This window comes from Cyprinodon variegatus, unplaced genomic scaffold (genome assembly GCF_000732505.1).
Source record: "Cyprinodon variegatus isolate N-32 unplaced genomic scaffold, C_variegatus-1.0 Scaffold941, whole genome shotgun sequence".
Lineage (NCBI taxonomy): Eukaryota > Metazoa > Chordata > Actinopteri > Cyprinodontiformes > Cyprinodontidae > Cyprinodon > Cyprinodon variegatus.
Window position 1 is genome coordinate 15255 of NW_015151394.1, and position 19135 is coordinate 34389.

The following is a 19135-nucleotide window of genomic DNA, read 5'->3' on the forward strand; positions in this document are numbered from 1 at the left end:
TAGACTGCTGATAAATAGAAAGAGCACATTGGCTGACAGACGATGGAGCCAATGAGGAATAGAGGAAGTAAAAAGGGGGCGGGTGGGAGAGTCGGAGTGAAAACTGAATTTGACAGGTGAAAGAAAGATGGAGGTAGATAGATGAAGCCTCCGGAAGCTGTGTGTGGTCACTAATTAGGAAAATGGTTCTACAAGGTGAAATGGGTCATGTGTCCTTTCCCTTAGTCTTTCCGTTTCCTATAGAGGGGCTAATTAGAGCAAGTAGGATTGAAAGCGCTTCATGTCAGCAGATAAGGACCATTCAGTATTTTTTAAATACATTTCCTGTCTGTATATTATGCAATAACTCAATGCTCATGGCTTTTTCACCACTTTCATGTAACATTTTATTGGGAATTTAAGTGATAGACCAACAAAAGTTTATGTTTTCAATTCAATTTATCACTGTAATGTAGAAGGAAATGGTAAAAAAATAATTTGCTCTCAACAGTTCTAGAGATTTCAGGAAAATATTCAGATATCGGCTTCTCTTTTATTTATAAAGTAAAGCCAATATCTAAATATTTTCTTGAAATATCTAAATCTGTTGAGAGTAAATTACTTTCTTATAATTTGTGATTTGAGGTTGGTTTGCCTTAAAGTTATGTGTCTTGCAAAAGTCAAACACATTTCACTAACTTCATGCTGCATATATCACTCTATGGATGGTAAACTCCAGTCCTATAAAGATAATGTCCTAAAGTTCTGTTTACCTACTCCAACACTGATACATTCCCCCTCAGTGTGCCTTAAAATATAAAGAAAGCACATAATAAACCCTTTATTAGATTTAATTTCAAACCAGGGGAACATCTACAACATACAGAATGATGGCCCTTGATTACTGAAATAACAGAAAGTCATAAAGTTAAAGGAAAACGGTGCATGTAAAACAAGGTGTGTAGTTGTTTTCCTTTTACTTGAATACCTGTAAATAAAGTTCATTACCTCATTACCCCTAAGCCTTCAGAAGTCTGTAGGTTAAGTGAGGGTTTTTTTTCTTAAAAAACATAAGTGAACAAATAGGATTATGAAAAGGACAGGAAATAGATCTGCAAAAAAACCCTTTCGTTCAAATCAGACTTAGGATTTTAAACCATGTACAGGGCTTTGGACATCTCACAGTGATTGGTTTATTACACTGTTTGATAGAAGACAAGCGTTTGGCACAGGTGACATACCAAAACATTGGCTCTCTACAACAGCATTAATCACAGAAACAGCCAAGAAGCCTACGGTAACTGGAAGAGCTGCAGAGGTTCTCCGCTTAACTGCAGAAATAGTATGTGTTAAACAACTGTTGTCATTTAGCAATATAACATAATCACATTTTTATGGAAGAAAGACAAGAAGTAGACCATCAATACACTATCCCTGTGATAAATGATGGTAAAGCATCCTGTTGTGGTGAGAAAGCCACAAAATAGTATCTTCTGTAAATCATGTCCAAACATATATGCTCTCTGGGACTTTAAGTCCAAAGAAAGACCCAACTGAGTCATCAAAAAACTAGAGAGTGACTATTTGGAGATGCTCTCTGTTCATTTGTGCTTATTTGTAATAAAGAAGAGGGAAGTATTTCAGTCTGTAAGCTTTTGAAAATATAGATAAAAAAAAAACTGTGATCACTACTTACCCACTTAAAGAGCTTATCAAAAATGCAAAGCATGTTGCATATTTTTTATTTGAGAAGTGTTTACTGCGTATCCTTATTCTTCTATCCTCTGGCTATACAAGTCTTCGAAAGAAGAACAACAAAAGCTGAGGCTTGCAGTGCAAAGGAAAAAAGGATCACAGAAAAGAGGGAAAGAAGAAACAATCTTAGGAGGAGTGAAAGAGATTTGTAGGCATATGAGAGCAAAGAAGAGCGTGGAAATCAAAATATAACTCAAGGAGTGGTGGCAGAAAGATGGTGAGAGAAGAGGTTATGAAGAAGAAAATTGCAGCTGTGGTAAAACAGAAACAACACTTAGATAGGATTTCACTTCTATAGCTTGATGGCAGGGAGGGAAAAAACCTTCATTCTGTGAGTGTGCCTGTATGTCTGTGTGTTACATAAAATTTTTGTTTATGTGTAGAGGGAACCATTTTTTGAGGGTGTTGATAGCTTTGTGAAGCAGAGCTGAACAGTAGTTAAATATACTGGGACTACAGACAGATTGGGTGTGCTCAGCAGAAAGTTATAGGAGTTGAAAGCAGGGATTAAAAAATAGGAGCAGCTTTGGAGACTAATTTGGTGAGAGGTTTCTGGTGTTTGTGCCACAGAAGCCAGAAAATCTCCTGTTCCATTACCTCAATACAAAGAAACTAACTTCGTCTATGACTCTGAGCTCATGTGTGTGAACTTTAAGCAGCCAGAGTTTTAGGAGCTGTAACTAACAGCAGAAAAGTGTTTAGGATCATTTTCAGGGTCACGCTGACATCACTACTCCTGTTCTGGCTGTGCACATTTTAAGCTTTTATTTTTTTCTATTTTTCCCACACATGTATGATATCATTGAACCAGTTTTAGTAACAGAAAAATACTAACTGTGTGAAAACACAAAACGATGATTTCAATTATTAATGGAAAAACAGAGCAGGGTTGGAATCCTGGTTGTTTCAGGAAGGGCCTCCTTCATAAAATCCAGAGCCAGTTGTATTGACTCAGTGACGACAACTGAATAAGAGAGCAGACAAAAGCATAACAACAATCCAAACAAACCAGAAAAACCTAAAAAAACAAAAAAAAAAAAAAAAAGTTCTCTAATTAGTAGCTAATTACTAGCGCTGCCACATTTGGCAGCTTTAACTGCATTTGCAGACTAATGAGTGATATATATCTGTATAGGTATTTCTGCCATATTTGTTTTCTGGAAGAAGCTGTCCTTTAAGGTGATGCTGACACTTCCTGTTGGTTTTAAGACTGGACTTTGACTGGAACACTTCAACTCTTTTATTCTATTTATAGCATATTCAGAAGTGGACTTGTTGACAGGCTTTGAATCATCATCCTGTTGCATTGAGCTTAAGGGTTAATTGTTTCTTCTCAGTTGTTGAGTTTCTGCAGATCTGTACTTGATGTATTGATTTTTGTATCTCTTAGTCTGGTTGTTGTAATTAGGTTCTATAAACGGGATTTTCTGTCTGGTAAATTAAACAAAACTGGTTGATCCACCAGTAATACCTTATTTTTGGCCCTATACTTTTATATTGGGGAAGGCTTAGTTATGTTTTCTTAATACATAGGATTCTATCCATTTCCAACATGCTTATTCACCGTGAGGGGTGCTGGTGCCTATCTCCAGCTGTCAATGGGCGAGAGGCAGGTTACATCCTGGACAGGTCACCAGTCAATCGCAGGGCAACATATAAAATAAAAAAGGAAAAACAGACACTCACAACTAAGAAGAATTTAGAGAAGCCATTTAACCTAACAGTCATGTGGGAGGAAGCCAGAGTACCCGGAGAGAACCCACGCATGCACAGGGAGAACATGCAAACTCCATGCAAAAAGACCCCGTAACCGTGCTACCCACTGTTGCACTGAGCATATAAATAGGATTGACATGTGAAAATAACTTGACATATTTAATTATTAAATAGTTAGATCTGAAACATGTAACATTAAAAACTAACCTGCAGAAATAATCTAAACACTGGCAGTTAAAACCTCCACTTAAAACCTCAAGAGTTGAGGTAGTTTGTTTTTCTTTTATTCTGTTTTCATTCTTATGCCTATAAATCTGAGTTATTCTAACCATTTTAATTATACCATTTCCTCACAGAAATCACCACGCTGCCCAATACAGTGACCCCAACCACTCCCAGACTGGAACAGACAACTCCTGCAATGAAATCAGGTAAACACACGAATGTTTCTCAAAGCATCACTGCATTGACAGATAAGTAGATTTCTTACATATGATTATATTTCCAACTGTGTAACATCCAAGCACATAAAAACACACTTACTCTTTTAAGGTCAAAGTCATGATGTCACTGTGCACCACTGGGCCTCTGGGCTTTGAAGTCTGTTACATTCAGAGTCCCATAGGAAGCTCTGTTTGAGGGGGAAATAAGCTCTCACAACCGGAGGATCTTAACCTCCTCATGCACATTGACTCACACTGGGATATGATTTCACAGCTATAGGTCAACTGACTGTGAAGCAAGTAGTCTCCCTGGAGTTTATCTACAGCAGTAGTTGTTTATGTAGAATATCTTATCATCTAATTTCCCATCTATCAACCTCCCTTCTGATCCTTTATTCTTTTTTTGCCACTCGCCCTTTATTGCCTTCTTTAATTCTATTTTTACCTCTGCATTTCCTGATAGAATCACTTCCTCATATGTTGTATTGCATTTACATTTTTATTTTATTCTATTCTTCCTTTTATATTTGTGAAAATTCTTCTTTTATATAAGAAAACACAATCAATCTCTCAGCAAAATCAAAACAGAGGTAGGAATAAAAAGTGTTATTTTAAACTTTTCACTGATAATCTGCAATACTGAAAAATAGGGAAACCATCAGTTTGGTCCCTAGTTTGGATGAAAAAACACCCATATTCTTTAGTTTTCCATCATGATTTACAACAAGATCCATTTATGAGAACCATTGCCTTTGTTTTCTTTTTTTTTTAATCAAAATACCAAATCTGATTTTTCTTTTCTCTCTGGTGTTTTTAATCTAATGCATGATCTGTCTTTCTCTCTCAACCCACAGCCACAACTCCATCCCTGTCGGCCGTGTGTGACTTTGAGCAGAGTTTGTGTGGCTGGTCAGCTGATCCTCACACAGGTGTGAGCTGGTCCCTGCACATGGCCGGAGGCTCAACTGGACACAACACTCATGGGACGCGGCAGGACCTTTCCCTGGGATCAGACAGTAAGAACAGCCTTAAGAATTTCAATATAAAAATCAAAGCGTCTCAATCGTTACCTTGACTTGGTATGTTTGGATTTGTGAAACTGATTTCTGGTTATTATATGTTTGATATTTAACAGCAAATGAAGCTTATGTTTAATCACAGTTAATGATGAAAACACAAAGTTTCTCTAATTTATGTTTCTAAATACTGGTAACACACAACAATTTAAATAAATTCAACAAACTTGCTAGTAGGAATTAAATTGATGAAAATTAGTATTTATTGACCTATCTGCTGACCTCCAGTTTAAAGAAACCTGAAAGGCTTAAGACTGAAAATAAGTCATTGGAATTTTATCTAGTTCAGACTTTTTTTTTTTTTTTTATAACATCATTTTGACCTTTTTAGCTGTTTTATAAATGTTCCAATCTCTTTTTCCATTTAATCTTAGTTGTTGAAAACAAAAGGTTTTTCAAACATAAGTAAAAGATTGTGTATTTGTACATTTGGTATTCAGGTAGCTAATGTAAGAGCTAAGACTAATAATAGATTATCCATTCAATATGCACCTAAACTAGCATATTTTACCCTCCGAGGCTGGTGTAATGGAGATCCAAGTGGGACATTTTATTACCCAACATACAAACCATAGATAAAATGGAGGAATGTGCTCCTTTTTCAGTGCAATGTTTTTTTTATGCCCCTCAAAGGGTTTTTCGCAGTGCTCACATAACAAAGTGCAATCTTTTACAGTTTTTTTTTAAGTAAGATACAAAATAAGTATTATAATTAGCAGCAGATCCTATTAGTTGTGTTTTTATTCCCCTTTTACTTCAAACCACAATGAACTCCGTTCTGCTCCGTCATCTTAAACATATAGAATACACTCTGAAGCCCTGTTGTTTACCCTAATTACTGTTTTCACCTGAAACCATGACTAGAATTAAATTTTGGACAGGGTTCATGTTGCATGCTTTTAAAAAAAAAAATAATTATCACATAAATAACTTTAACTATTTAGTGAGGTCAGTGGCAGACATGCTCTTTAGACCTTAGACTAATGTAAACCTTCCATCTTTTAAAACCTCTGCAGGTTTAAAACACTGTATTCCTCAATTTTATATTCAAAACTTCAAGCTGTTTGCAAACGTTCTTCATTTCAATAAATTTCTCATTCTTCAAGATTTCTAAACAAATTTTTAACCTTTCTTAGAACAAAGCTTTCTTGGGCTAATTAACATCAAAGTGTTTTTCTGGTGGAGAATTTCCACACGTCTCAGTGCTGTGAGGAACTACTGGAAGCAACCATGATGCAAGGATTTCTCTCTGATATGCTGGAAGTGCGCACTTAATTAAAGTTCAGGAATAATGCTGGATTTAAGGGTTTCATTTTCCATAACCTAGTTTACTGAGTTGTTTTTAAGTTCTTTTTCCATTTTTCCTTATACAGTACAAAGCAGAACTGCTTCTCTGTTTTTGTTTTGTTTGTTTTGGTTATCACTTTTTATTACGGGTATGCCTTTTATATACTTGTTGGCCACTTTATTAGCAATAACTGTTTTATTGTTGTTAACAATAATTTGTAACAGAAATTAACAGCATTAGGTTATCTAGAAAGAGTCAACCTGAATTGTCAAATTTCAAACTGAGCGTTAAAATGGAAATTAAAGTAGATTTCTGTGTTTTAATATTTCATTGTTGTTGGTCCTAAACTGGCTGGTCTAGGTGTTGTTTTTCCCTTCCGATTTTACTGCTCAGTCATCTCTAAGGTAGAAAGAAAACGGTATGGAAAATAGAAAATTCCTTGAGCAATAGTTGTGTTGTAAATAATGTCCCGTTGATCTTAGAGGTTAAAGAAAATGGGCATAGTGATGTGAACTGTTACAACCAAAGTTAAATACCATCTCTGAATACACACACATCAAACCAGCAAAATTTTCCACAAGGTGACATTTCTATCAGCTAAAATAGATTAAAAAATAAAATAAAACAAAACTGAGGCTACAGTTTAGAGGCTTACTAAAAATGGACAGTATTATTTTGGTAAAATTTTGCCTGATCTGGTAAGCCTTAATTTAATCTGCACTGGTTAGATGATGAGGTCAGAATTTGGTGCAACAACCACAAAGGCTGAAGGATCAACAGTTCGGTTAGAGTTGTTGGTATCATGAAACGAGGAAGGGCATATTTTGGCATGTCTTGGAGCGTTTAGTTTCATTTTATACGTATATCCATCAAACCCCACCTGAATATTGATGCTGACCATCTTTATGCCTTTATGGTCCCTGTTTATCATTTTTCCACCACGATGATGCACCAGGTCACAGATCTTAGATAAGTAGCATGTAATTTCATCAACATTACCATAAACTTAGTTAACAACGTGGTATATTTTTGTCCCTTATAGTTATCTGGTTTGTATCCTCTGCTCTGCCTTTCTTTTTTTCCCCTTTAACTGGCATACATTTTATTTCCCACTAATATCCTTATAAACTCTCTCCATTCTCAGTCTTCCTCATCTCATTTTTTCCTGTTCCCCTTACGGCACCATGCCTCGTTCAATCCATCCCTCTGTTATAAGCTCTTCACCTCCATTTCAACTCTTACTGCTTTGTATAATTTTAGCATTCTCCCTCTATTCTCCACCTCCAGCCCTCTTTCTCCATAAGTCAAATTGCCTTCTCTCCTTGCTGACCTCTCTTCCATTTTCCTGAGGTACTTGCCTTTTCTCCACATCTGTGCATCTTTAATAGGAGAGCAGGATGATAAGTAAGACTGTTTTATCAATCACACTCATCATAAAGCTTACACATCTATAAGGTGCACACACATTGCCCAAAGCAGTCGGATGAGTCAGTTGATAGCTTTGACAGAAGTGCTGCCTTTGCTCTCAAGCTTCCACTCAAGGCTTCACCCACCCATCCACACCATAACTTTACCCTCAGACTCTCTATGTTAAACATTCAAGGTCTCTAGGTTAATTTCCCCCCCACCCCCCACACACATGACCTTGCTACGTAGCAAGGTTTTACTTGTATCTGTTGAAACCATCAGGTTCATGGTTGGCTGAGCAGCTCCTTCATAAACAACCTAAACCGTGACACAAGGCAAAGCTTGATAGCCTCTCTCTCTCTGGGCTGTGCTCTGCTGTGTGTGCTTCTTACTATGTTTATGCGATGATGTGAAATTGACTTAGCAGCGCCCCTGTATCCGTGTTTGACAGCAACATGACATTAAGACTTGTTCTACAGCAACATTAGCGTGGCACCCCGTCTGCAAGCTGTCTGTGTATGCAAATCAGATCTGAAGCCCCTGCCATTAATAGTTCTTTTTAGGGATTTTAAAGTAGAAAAGACAACCAACACACAGCTCAAAGGTGGTGTTTTTTTTTCCTTTTAAATGTGCTGAAATTCCTCACATTGGTTTATATTCGTTGTGAATTTATATTGAGAAAAACTATAACCTCAATGCTAAAGAAACAGACCAAAGATTTTTACTCTTTCCCTTTCTTTGTTAATCAACCACCTTCTGCGGTTTGCCTAGGCTACCAGATAAAGTCCACCATTAAAAAAAATGACTACATCCTAATGATATTGCCTGTTTTTGTCTTTCGTGTTCTTTTTTAAACAGTTAAAAATAAATGTTGACCATTACAGAAGCTATTTAATGACTCTCCTGTTTACTATAGAATGCTTCCCACACTATTATATGTGCCTTGGGTATAAGTTGTGTAATAAATGCATTTATATCGCTTAAATACTTTGGCCAAAAGGTGCATACATATAGTAAATTACAAAACAAGCTGCTTAGACATATATGATGCAAACTCTAAAATACAAACGTAAATAACAAATGCAAAAAAAAAAAAAAACTGCAAACAACAAAGAAACGAGCTACAAACTGGTGAAAAGGTGCAGCAAATGGTGAAATGAGCTGCAAACACACTTTTGATCCAAAGTAAAATAGAAAAATGCTGCAAACAAGCAACTAGGAGTCGAACAAAGAACAAACTATATTAAATCTGAGTATTACTTATATTACTATCCATAACTTAAATGACAAGAAAATGAAAGATGACAAACGTCTTCTTTCTTCTTCCAGCTTTCTTGTTTATCAATCATATGTTAAAGCTTATCTTCCTATTTGTAGCGAGGGTTTGCTCTGATATTATTTGTTCTTCACTTTTTTTTGCATTTGTTTGTTTTTGCTTGCATGTTTTGGTGTTTTGGTGCATCAAACATCTTTTTGCAGCTAATTTCCTCGTTTAGTGCACATTTGCACCTGTCGTCCACCGTACCTGACTCCTACGTAGCTAGACTTAGTTGCCATTTAGATGCATATTTTTCTTTAACTCTGCAAAGTAAGAATAGATATCAGCATTGGCGTAAATAAGTGTTTTAGGTTTAAGCATCAGTACAGTTAGAGTGGTTGGTGTTGCTAACTCTAATGGCAGTCTGTATTTTTTATATTGTGACCATTCTTTACTTTTAGTGCGAGTCTTACAGCAATCCTCTGAGCTCCAAGGCAGATAGGGCTTAAAAGTTCAAAAGAGTAAACTAATCCAACCTTCTGATCAACTTATCCTCTAGTTTTTCTATCATTGCTGAATTTTGTGTGTGCCTTTCTTTTTGAGCAACAAACACGTATCAGAGTAATGTCCAGTTCAAGAATAAAGTGTTTTTTCATTTATAATCCAAATATAGATTGAATTTAGTCAAAGATAGCCTCATAGTAACCATTTTAAATCCCAGAAAGCTTAACTAAAAGCTGGGATTTCAAGGAGTTTACATTTAAGTTCTTTTGATTATGACAAAACAGAGAATTTTTCAGCAAAGTGCCTTAAAGTTCAACCATAGTTTGTCTTTGATCTTGTCTTGTTAAACAGTAAGCTTGTGCAAAAACACATGAAACTCACACAGCAGCAATGCATTCTTATATTATACTGCTTAGTGCAAGTCATGCTTATGCGCAGCAATTGATGGACAAACCACAAACACACAAACAAAGATGCAAAAATAAAGAAAAAGATTTAAAGTGGGGCCACCACACATGTACAGAGATAGTGGCAAGACGTACAGGATGTTTTTCTTCTTCCCCCAGAGCCAATTTTACATCCCTCCCCATTTCTCCCATGGAGAGATTTTAATTAATTCCTACCCTTTGTATGTTAGCCAAGATCAAACGTGGAACGACAGAAAAACACTGCAACTTTCCCCTAAGTGTACTTAATGAGCAATGGTAATTTAGGTCCTCCTTTTTTCAATGCCTCCCAGAGAAGAGCTGAGTTACCTCAGATCTAATGCATTATTTATTGAGCACAGAGCGCTGCCAAAGCTGTTTCTGGAAATTATGATGGATGGATGGATGGATGGATGGATGGATGGATGGATGGATGGATGGATGGATGGATGGATGCCTTTTCTTTTGAACCTCTCATTTATTTTTTTTCTTTCAAAAGCAGTTAGTTTTCCTACTTTAAACCAAACTGATTAATAAAACTGCATTTTTTGGAAAAGACAAAAAAGATTACCGCAAACAGAATGACTATATTATAATACTATATTGTATGTCAAATTTGGAAATTTTGTTGATGCTTATGAGGTAACTTGTTACACGAAGTGGGATGTATCATATAAAAAAGTAGTATAAAAGTAGTGTAAAAAATATTTGTTTTATATTGTTTTACTAAAATACAAAGTTTTAGCACTATATTTATATCAGGACAGTAAAATGTTTAACTCAAAGCAATACACTCTTTATGCATTTCTTCGCTTTTAATTTCAGCAACTCTTCTGGATAAATTATAACATTCTACATAAAAGTTTTATTTACATTTTTTATTTTACATTTAAACAGCAGAGCCTATTGAAATTCTTACAAATCGAACCTTTTTCAACTGTTCAACTATTTCAACTATGTGGAAACATAAAAAAAACTGTATAATGTTGGATTAGATGCTGTCAATGCCTAATTTTACAAAAAAAAAACTTTCTCTTTACATTACAACATGAATTTAACAGAAATCTAACTTGTTTATTACAATATGTGTTTATTTTCAAAATGAATAAAATATTTTTATTAATCTTGCACCATATACAGCTAACTGTTATGCTTATGATGAGTTATCGTCTGATCTAATCTTTTCTTTGTTTGCTCTTTTAAATATTTAATGTTTATTGCTGTTGAAGTTACTTTTCACTTTAAAATCTGTCTAAAATGTTTGAAAAAAGGTTTCTTTTTGTGGTCATTGCCTTGTGTCACAGTCTCCTTTGTTTCTATCTTACCAGATTTTTCAGGGAACTACCTCCACCTGGATGCAGGCACTCACACCCAGCGCAAGAAAGCCAGACTTCTGAGTCCAGAAGTGGGGCCAGAACGTGGTCCTCTCTGCCTTCTCTTCTATTACCAGCTTCAGGGGGAGGCACAGGGGAGCCTCCGAGTCTTGCTGAGGGACGGTGACCAGGAGGAGACCCTTTTATGGGCACTAAAAGGCGAGCAGGGGCCCAACTGGAGGGAGGGAAGAACTATCCTTCCCCAAAGTCCCAGAGAGTATCAGGTAGGTGGATGCTGACCATCTTTCTGGATAAAGAACGTGATGTCCTTTTAATGATCGGGAATTATGCTTTTACACTTTCTTCAGATCTTTATATGATTTAAAATACTGGCATAGTATGTTAAAAAGTAATTTTGTCTGGCAAAAGCAAAGTAGGAAACATTTCTGATCTCTCTGTTGGTCTATGACATGTAAACCCAAGAAAATATGTTACTATTATTGATTATATTATTTGTCGACGTACAGGAAAAAAGAGCTGCAATATAAACTAAGCTCTAAAAATAATAATTAAAAAACGTGAAACTTCATTTATTACGTTATTTTTGCAAAAGAAATAATCTAATCCAAAATTGGATAAATAAATATATAGATAAATACAATGTTTAGTTTGTTTTATGGAAAACACAATAGTATAAAATGCTGAATCTGAATTAAACATTATCAAAGCAGAAGACTGAATTACAAGATATTCTACCTGCCCATCTTTGGTTATGCAATATCAGTTGGTAAATGTTTTATATAGTCCACAGTATAGCCATGCTTTGGTGCAGAAATTTGACATTTCTGCATAAGAATTGAAACATTTTAACCAAAAGCAGTAAATCCCACATTTTTCCTTAATACACATTTAAAAAAAAAGTGTTAAAATTTCCCTGACAAATACAGATTCCTGGTTTTAATTGAGGTCTGACCTTCCTACTCATTCTTGGTTTTAACATTGCAAAAAAAATGTATAGTTAATCCAACAACAAATGAAACACTATAACATTACCCATTGTCAATTAAAGCAGTTGTTTTAAATGTTTATCAAATCTTAATTAAACTCGAACAAAACAATTAGAAAGTAAATGCAGAACTAAGTGAGAGTTATTTTCATGCTTTTAGTGACATAAGGGAGATCTGTCTTTCTGTCTTTCACTGGACAATCGTTATCCACAGCAAATCAAAGGAACATTTTCAGACCTTTTCAATTTGATTTGTAAATCAGCATTTTCTATAGAATTAATTTAATTTTGTCTGTGTGTTTATGTTCCTGGTGTAGGTGGTTTTTGAAGGGTTTTTTGATCACCCAACCAGAGGCCACATCAGGATAGACAACATCTACATGAGCAACAACATTGAACTAGAGCAATGTGCAGGTAAGTCACATATCGGCTCCATAAGGCGCTACCTGTTTGATTTTGTGTTTACCTGCATTCTGAATAAAGAAGGAGAAATGTTAATAAAAGAATTCTAATGTAAATTTGCAGATGATATATATATATAAATAAGAAATGAATTTAGGCAGCAAACGACCTGTGGGCATGGATTTTAATCAATGTTTCATTATATCCGCCTCCATCTTTTCCTGTATCATTCTCTCCTGCTGTTTCTTCCTTCCTTTTGTTCCTTCTTACCCTCTTTGTCTCCATATTTATCCACCTCTAAAATCTGAAATGCTTCTCCCTAATGTGTCAGACATCATGCAGAAAAACTATGCTTGCTACATCCAGGAAAAACTCAGATTGTTGTGACTAAACAAACTTTCAAGACTGAAACAAGACTTAAAATTATGCAAAATGAAATTTACATGATTTAAACACCAAAATCTATTAATAACAACAATTTCTGTGGCTGATACTATTTACCTTCTTTTTCAATTCTATAATTATTAAACTGTCTTTTTTCATAACAGATGTAATGTTCTCTAACAGTTAATAAACAGCAGAATATTTAGGTTCCTGTTCCCATGGCCTTTCGACCATCCTTCCTTCCCAGGCCTCCATTTCCTCTCCGTTCACGCTGTCCTGTAACCTTTTTAACTTTTCTTCATCCATTTCCGCTCCTCTTCTTATGATGTTTGCTGACACTAAAACTTAGTTTATTAAACAATCAGGGTAGACAAATGTTAGAGTTCAGTGAGAGAAAAGAAAAGGAAGTTTCTGTTTCCCCCTCCTTGTATCTTTCTTAATACAGTTTTTGTTTTAAAAAAAAAATGTTGACAGTGACATCCAGAGGAAGCTAATTCATATGAATTATATATTCAGAGGTTTAAAATTCAATTTGTAAATGAACAATAGATCAAATACAATAAAACATGTAAATTAGAGACACGATATTCTTCTAACATTTCTGGTAACATCCTTCTTTCCCCTTCTTTCTCTTTCCAGAGCCTCTCCCTGCTTTAGCTTCTGGCATCCCCAGTAAGTTCTGCCTCTTGTGCATTTGTACATCCTTTGCCAATCTGTCTGTGCTTCCCGCTTGATGCTAAGCTAAGCCTGTTGCATTATTCTGGCCCAGAGTAGCATTTCTAAACCATGGGGAATCCCACTATTCTCAACAGCTCAACTCAAGTCCTAAGAGCCCTTAGAGATTTCTGTTTTTTATTGCAAAGGTTTTATTTGAGTACTGATGTGTCGTGGCCTGCAGCTGTCAGCACTTTTTGCAGTAGTTTTATGAAGGGTTCCTTACAAATGACTGATTCAGAATGGATCTAGGTAACGTTAAACAATTTTACTTCCCTAATTATGTTACCAGGTGCTCTACCATACACTACTTATGCGAACAAATAAAAGAATGAACATATTCTTATTTTTTTGTGATTTGGAAAGATGTTAGTCACAGGACAAATAATGATACATCAGATATTTTAGTTTGAAGTCAGAGAACTCATTATGTACTGCATCAATACACCCCTGAAGTTCAAATTCTGATTTAGAAAGTTGAGATTTTTTCACCAACCTCGAGTTTAAAATCCAAATAAAGGCAGTGACAGACTGTTTCTTTGAAGTCTCCAATAGCAGTACATCTAAATCTCTGTTAAAGTATCCCTCCAGGGTTTGAATAAAAAAACCCAGAGATACAGTACTCAGTTTCTCCTGTATTGTAGTAGTTAAGCATAAAAAATACAAATGCCACTTAATTTCCTAAATCAGCTGGTTGAGTTGTGTTTACAAGAATTCAGTATGATAAGGGAACATATTATTAAATTCGATATAATTTATGCTCACATATGTCAAAAATCAAAAACAGAATTAGATACGGTTTCCAACTTTAACTAGAACATTGTTTTATCATTGCAAGATCTAAGTTTTGATTTATTGAGATCTTTTTTGTTTTCCTTTTTTTTAATTTTTTTTTTATTTGTATTAAGTAATGTTGGCTGTTGCCTAAAAATGTAGCAGTTTTTAAAGGAACCAATATCTCTCCTAGTTTTTTTAAAATGCCGTATATACAGGAGTTATTTTATAAAGGTTTCCATCAAAATTAACCCAAAGAAAAAGGCGACTGCACGTTTTTTTAATACTCCAGATGCATAGGGGTAAGTGTGCCACAAAACTAAAACTTGACAGCCGATCAGAATGCTTCAAAAACAACCATGACTTCCTGTTCTGTCATGAATTATGGATCAGAATCATAGATCATCTCTAAACAAATACAAACAAAAACAGTCTGAAGCAATGTAAAAAATCAGCCCCTCCCTGATGAAATTCATTTTAAATCCAATTTTAAAATAAAATAACCAAGTATATTAAAAATGCTTGAACTTGTCTGACACAAGGAAGAAAATATTCGCCTCAGACGGTGATGCGCCGGTCAGTGATATTCATCTTTCCATTTACAGGCGCAGGCTCAAACCCCAGCTTTTATAAATCTGTGCTTTATACTTCATTTTAAGGGATGTAGAACACAGTTTATGAGTGGCTAAAAGGCATAACCGCATAAAAATTTGCAATTTGTACTATAATAATATCTGAAATCTATTGATCTCACTTTGGAGAAATGTACCTACATTTAACCCATCCCCTTGGGGAGCAGTGGACTGCATTGCAGGGCACCTGGGAAGCAATCGGGGGTTAAAGGTCTTTGCTCAGGGACCCAGAGTGACAGTTGAACAGAGTGGGGCTCGAACTTAGAAACTAAGGATTCCAAGTTCTATGCCGCATCCACTGGGCCGCTAGCCTGGGTGCCAGTCCGAACTTAGTCCCGCCCACAAGGTTTGAGTTCGGGGAAGTTCGGTCTGGCTCTGCTCCATAGTAGCGCGAGTATTATCGCCCACTGTCAGGCGATCCAATCAAATTGTCAGGGCGGGCTTTATACGATGATGGACAGATGATCAAGAGTAACGTTATCAACCACGTGACCAATGCGCGCTTGGGTGACAACAATAATGGCTGCCACTGGAGAGTTTGGGTGAGTAGATTCTGCTATTAGGTCTGTTCTAGAAGATATCGACAGCAAATTAGTTTTAAAAGAGGAACAGAGAAACGCGATCAAGTCTCATCTTCTTATTCTAGGCGTGAAACTGCACGCTTTGATTTTTGTGGACAACAACTATGCCTCGCTTAAGATACGTCACGCACTCCGTTGCTCTTATTGGTTGTAGGTCTATCCAATTGAGTGCAGAGGCATTTTTTTTCCTGGTTCGTTCAAAACACGCCCCATAATCACAGCTCTATGGAGCGGTATCAGACTCATATTCTGACTAGAATTGAGTCGGACTACGTCAGGCTACTGGGCCGTCACTCCCCCTCCTGATACTAGATATCCTGATTGGTGTGGACAAGGTCCCAGTCATGCAGAAAAATTTTTTTTCCTAGTGGGAGCCAACAACGCAGCATGCTGCCATCTTGAATCAGACGATCAAAGTTATTTCAGCATTTAACGATAATCATGCAGAAATACGAAACGAGGACCATGTTCTGGTTTTTTACCTGATGTGGAAAAGACATCCACAGGAACTTTGATGATAGTAAGAGAATTAAGTAGATCGCTATCATTGTAGCACCATCATATACCTGGAATATTTAATAAATAATATTGTTGTTTTAAACTTTTATAAAACTGTACATACTTTTTTCCCTTATATTAGCCTCAAGTGTGATGCTGCCAGCTGTAATAAAATCATTGACCTCAGCTGTGATGACTAAACGGTGACAGCTGAGGTATAACATCCCCCACATAGACTAGCTTTAATTTACTTTACTCATCAGAAATTCTATCCTATTCTCAAGACTGAGTTTTAATCGACTCCAAAGACATATTTAGGTTTCCACAAAGTTTGGATCAAATCTAAACAGAACCGTTGTACGATAATTCTTGTGATTGAATTGACTGCTTAACATTTTTAAAGGAAGTTGTGGGTATTTTACTGTAACATTACAGTAGTATAGGTTGATATGATCAGCATAAGGAAACAATGATGAGGGTTGATGGAATGGATCCACTGCATGAGTCCCTGCATGTTAGACTGATGCTCTTTGTGATGCACACTTGTTATGATGGAAATACATGAAGTTGTGTTATAAATCTGAAATAATTATCAGTGTATCATAGGATGTATATTTTACGCTGCAAAGAGGTTTATTTTTTGGATAGCTGGAGAAATATTTAATATGGATAAGTTTTTTGTTCCTTTTTTTGGTCATATAGGAAGTAAGTTTGTTTTTTTCTTCACACTGTCAACTTAATTCTATAACTTCCCTCCTTTTTGCTTCCTGTTTTCTCTCATTGTTTATTCTTAACTTCCTGGTTTGTGACAAGTCCTAAAAAGTCCCTGATCTCACCTGCATAAAATGCAGAGCTGATCAGCATCCAACTTTCATTTTTCTTTCTCTCTTTTATGTTGTTCCTTCATCCTGAAATAGCCCAGCCTGAGAGGAGATAAAAGGCTTACACAGATTATGCTCCCGGATTTCTTGTTTTCAAAGTCTGAGTTTGGGACGTGATCTGCTGGCTCTGCGTGTTCTGTTGTGTAGTGAGCTGACCGTGATGTTAAAACTTATCTAAGCCCTCTCAGAAAAATGTCAAAACTGAGTATCAGTGGTTTTAGTTGTACATCGCTTCAGGATGATTGCAATTGAAAATGCACTCTCTTTTGATCACAGTCAGGGTATTTGAACTGTCTAAGTAGAACTGTTTCCTACATCCAGATACCAGACCAAAAATGGTAGAAAGCCAAGACACTACTCAAGTCAGATGAGTCATGCCACAAGTATTTTATTTAATCCTTACTAGGTTTTTTACACAGTTAATTCCTGGACAGTGATCATATGACTCCCTTTTTAATAGTGGCACAGGTCCTACATTATATATTTAATGGGATTAAATGCCAGAAAGAAGGATTACATGTCTCCTTTGAGACGCTTGTTAACAATCGGACCCATCCATTATTGGTAATCTATAAAAGGCCCCAGTTTCATCCGTTGATGCAAATTTCTGTGTTTGAGTTTATGGGTTTCCCTCGGAGGTAAGATGTAAATTGTTTTTGTCACTGTTGAGAATAACTCAGTTAAACATTTTGCCTGGTTAGTTAAACAAGAACTCTGCAACTATTTACTATATGAAACACATCATTTAAAAATGCAATTTATCTGGATATCACATTTATACAAATAACAAATTTTAAGTGTGGTTGCAGAAGCTGTGGTAATGTTCAAAATGGATTCAAAGGAAAGGTCCTGCTCAAATATGTACACAAATATTTGTAATATTATCTTGGTTGGCCACTTGTGCTTGCTAAGCAGATCCTGTTATTTTGGTCATGACCCAAATTTCATGACCATAAAGGCGAGGATAGAGAAGTATCCTGATCTGCCTTTATAGAACTATTGATACCATAATATTGTCTCTTTGCCCACTAGAGGGAAGACAGCAGCTTTATAATCAAATTCAATTTAAGCTCTTAAGTAACACATCTACACCTTCAAATAAAGTGTAAATAAAGTCCACTATTTCCTTGTGATTCTGTATCCAGCTCCATCTTTTTTTTCTATTACCCTTCCCTTTCTTCTCCCTGGCTAGTTGTTGCCTGCCTTGCTTCTCTTTCATTTTTTTCTCCTCCTGGTCTTCAGTTCTCTCTATTTCTCTCCAAATCAACTTCTCTCTCACAACAGGTTTCTCTCACAGCGAGTTGACAGAGTATTGAAGTTTCAGTCAAGCCCTTTAATGCAGGATTAAAGATATCATGGCAGGATTAGCTTTTTTCCCTCCACTTCTCTACCCTCCCTCCCTTCTATCGTCTCACTTTCTACCAACTCCTCTCTGTTTCATTCCATTCTCTCCTCCAATAATACCTTCCCTCTTTTTCCTTCCCCCAACCCTGCAATTTTGTTCTCTCTCTCTGCTCAAATTCAGTTGCTCTTGACCCCCTCAGAACAGGAAAAAAAAAAACTCCATCAAGTGCTTAACATTCCCAACCTTTTGTTTAGGTCAGGCAGCTGGTTCACAGTCAATCCTTTGCATTCGCTGGTTGAATTGGAGCGCATGGCATGGGCCTGTGCGTGTAATTGTGCAACGAATGTTCGGGAGGTTTGCATCACTCAAAATAAAATGTTTTTGACTGTATAGATCATGGAGAATGTAGCTGAATTTAAAACCAATAGTGTTTCTGCCTCAGTTTGTGTGACGCTTGGCGAAAAACCTGCAGTGATTTTTTTGTCCTTTCTGACAAACCCTGTCCGTCTCTCAGTTCTTGCATATATTTATGTTGCTTGCAGGGATAGGCATAAGTAGTCTGTGTTTAACTAGCACCAAAAGGCTTTTTAAGTTGTTTTTTTTTTAATAGGGAAGTCAGGTGAAGCAATTTAAAGTACGTTTTTTGGTAAAAAGAAATTAAAGAAAATAAAAAAAAAGCAACATGTCATTAATTGGAAAATCAAAAAGTCTGAAGTTTCTCAATTTGTATATTTTTACTTCTGTGCATTCTTTG

At 36.1% G+C, this 19135-nt stretch overlaps 1 protein-coding gene across 1 annotated transcript in view; it reads left to right on the forward strand.

Moving 5' to 3' along the window:
- LOC107100167 (neuropilin-2-like) overlaps positions 1-19135 on the forward strand; it is a 49060-nt gene that overhangs the window by 14305 nt on the left and 15620 nt on the right. The window contains exons 2-6 of the mRNA XM_015398557.1: positions 3807-3881; positions 4748-4909; positions 11180-11448; positions 12488-12584; positions 13596-13628. Of these exons, the coding sequence (XP_015254043.1) occupies positions 3807-3881; positions 4748-4909; positions 11180-11448; positions 12488-12584; positions 13596-13628 (636 nt within the window). The remainder of the gene's footprint in view (positions 1-3806; positions 3882-4747; positions 4910-11179; positions 11449-12487; positions 12585-13595; positions 13629-19135) is intronic.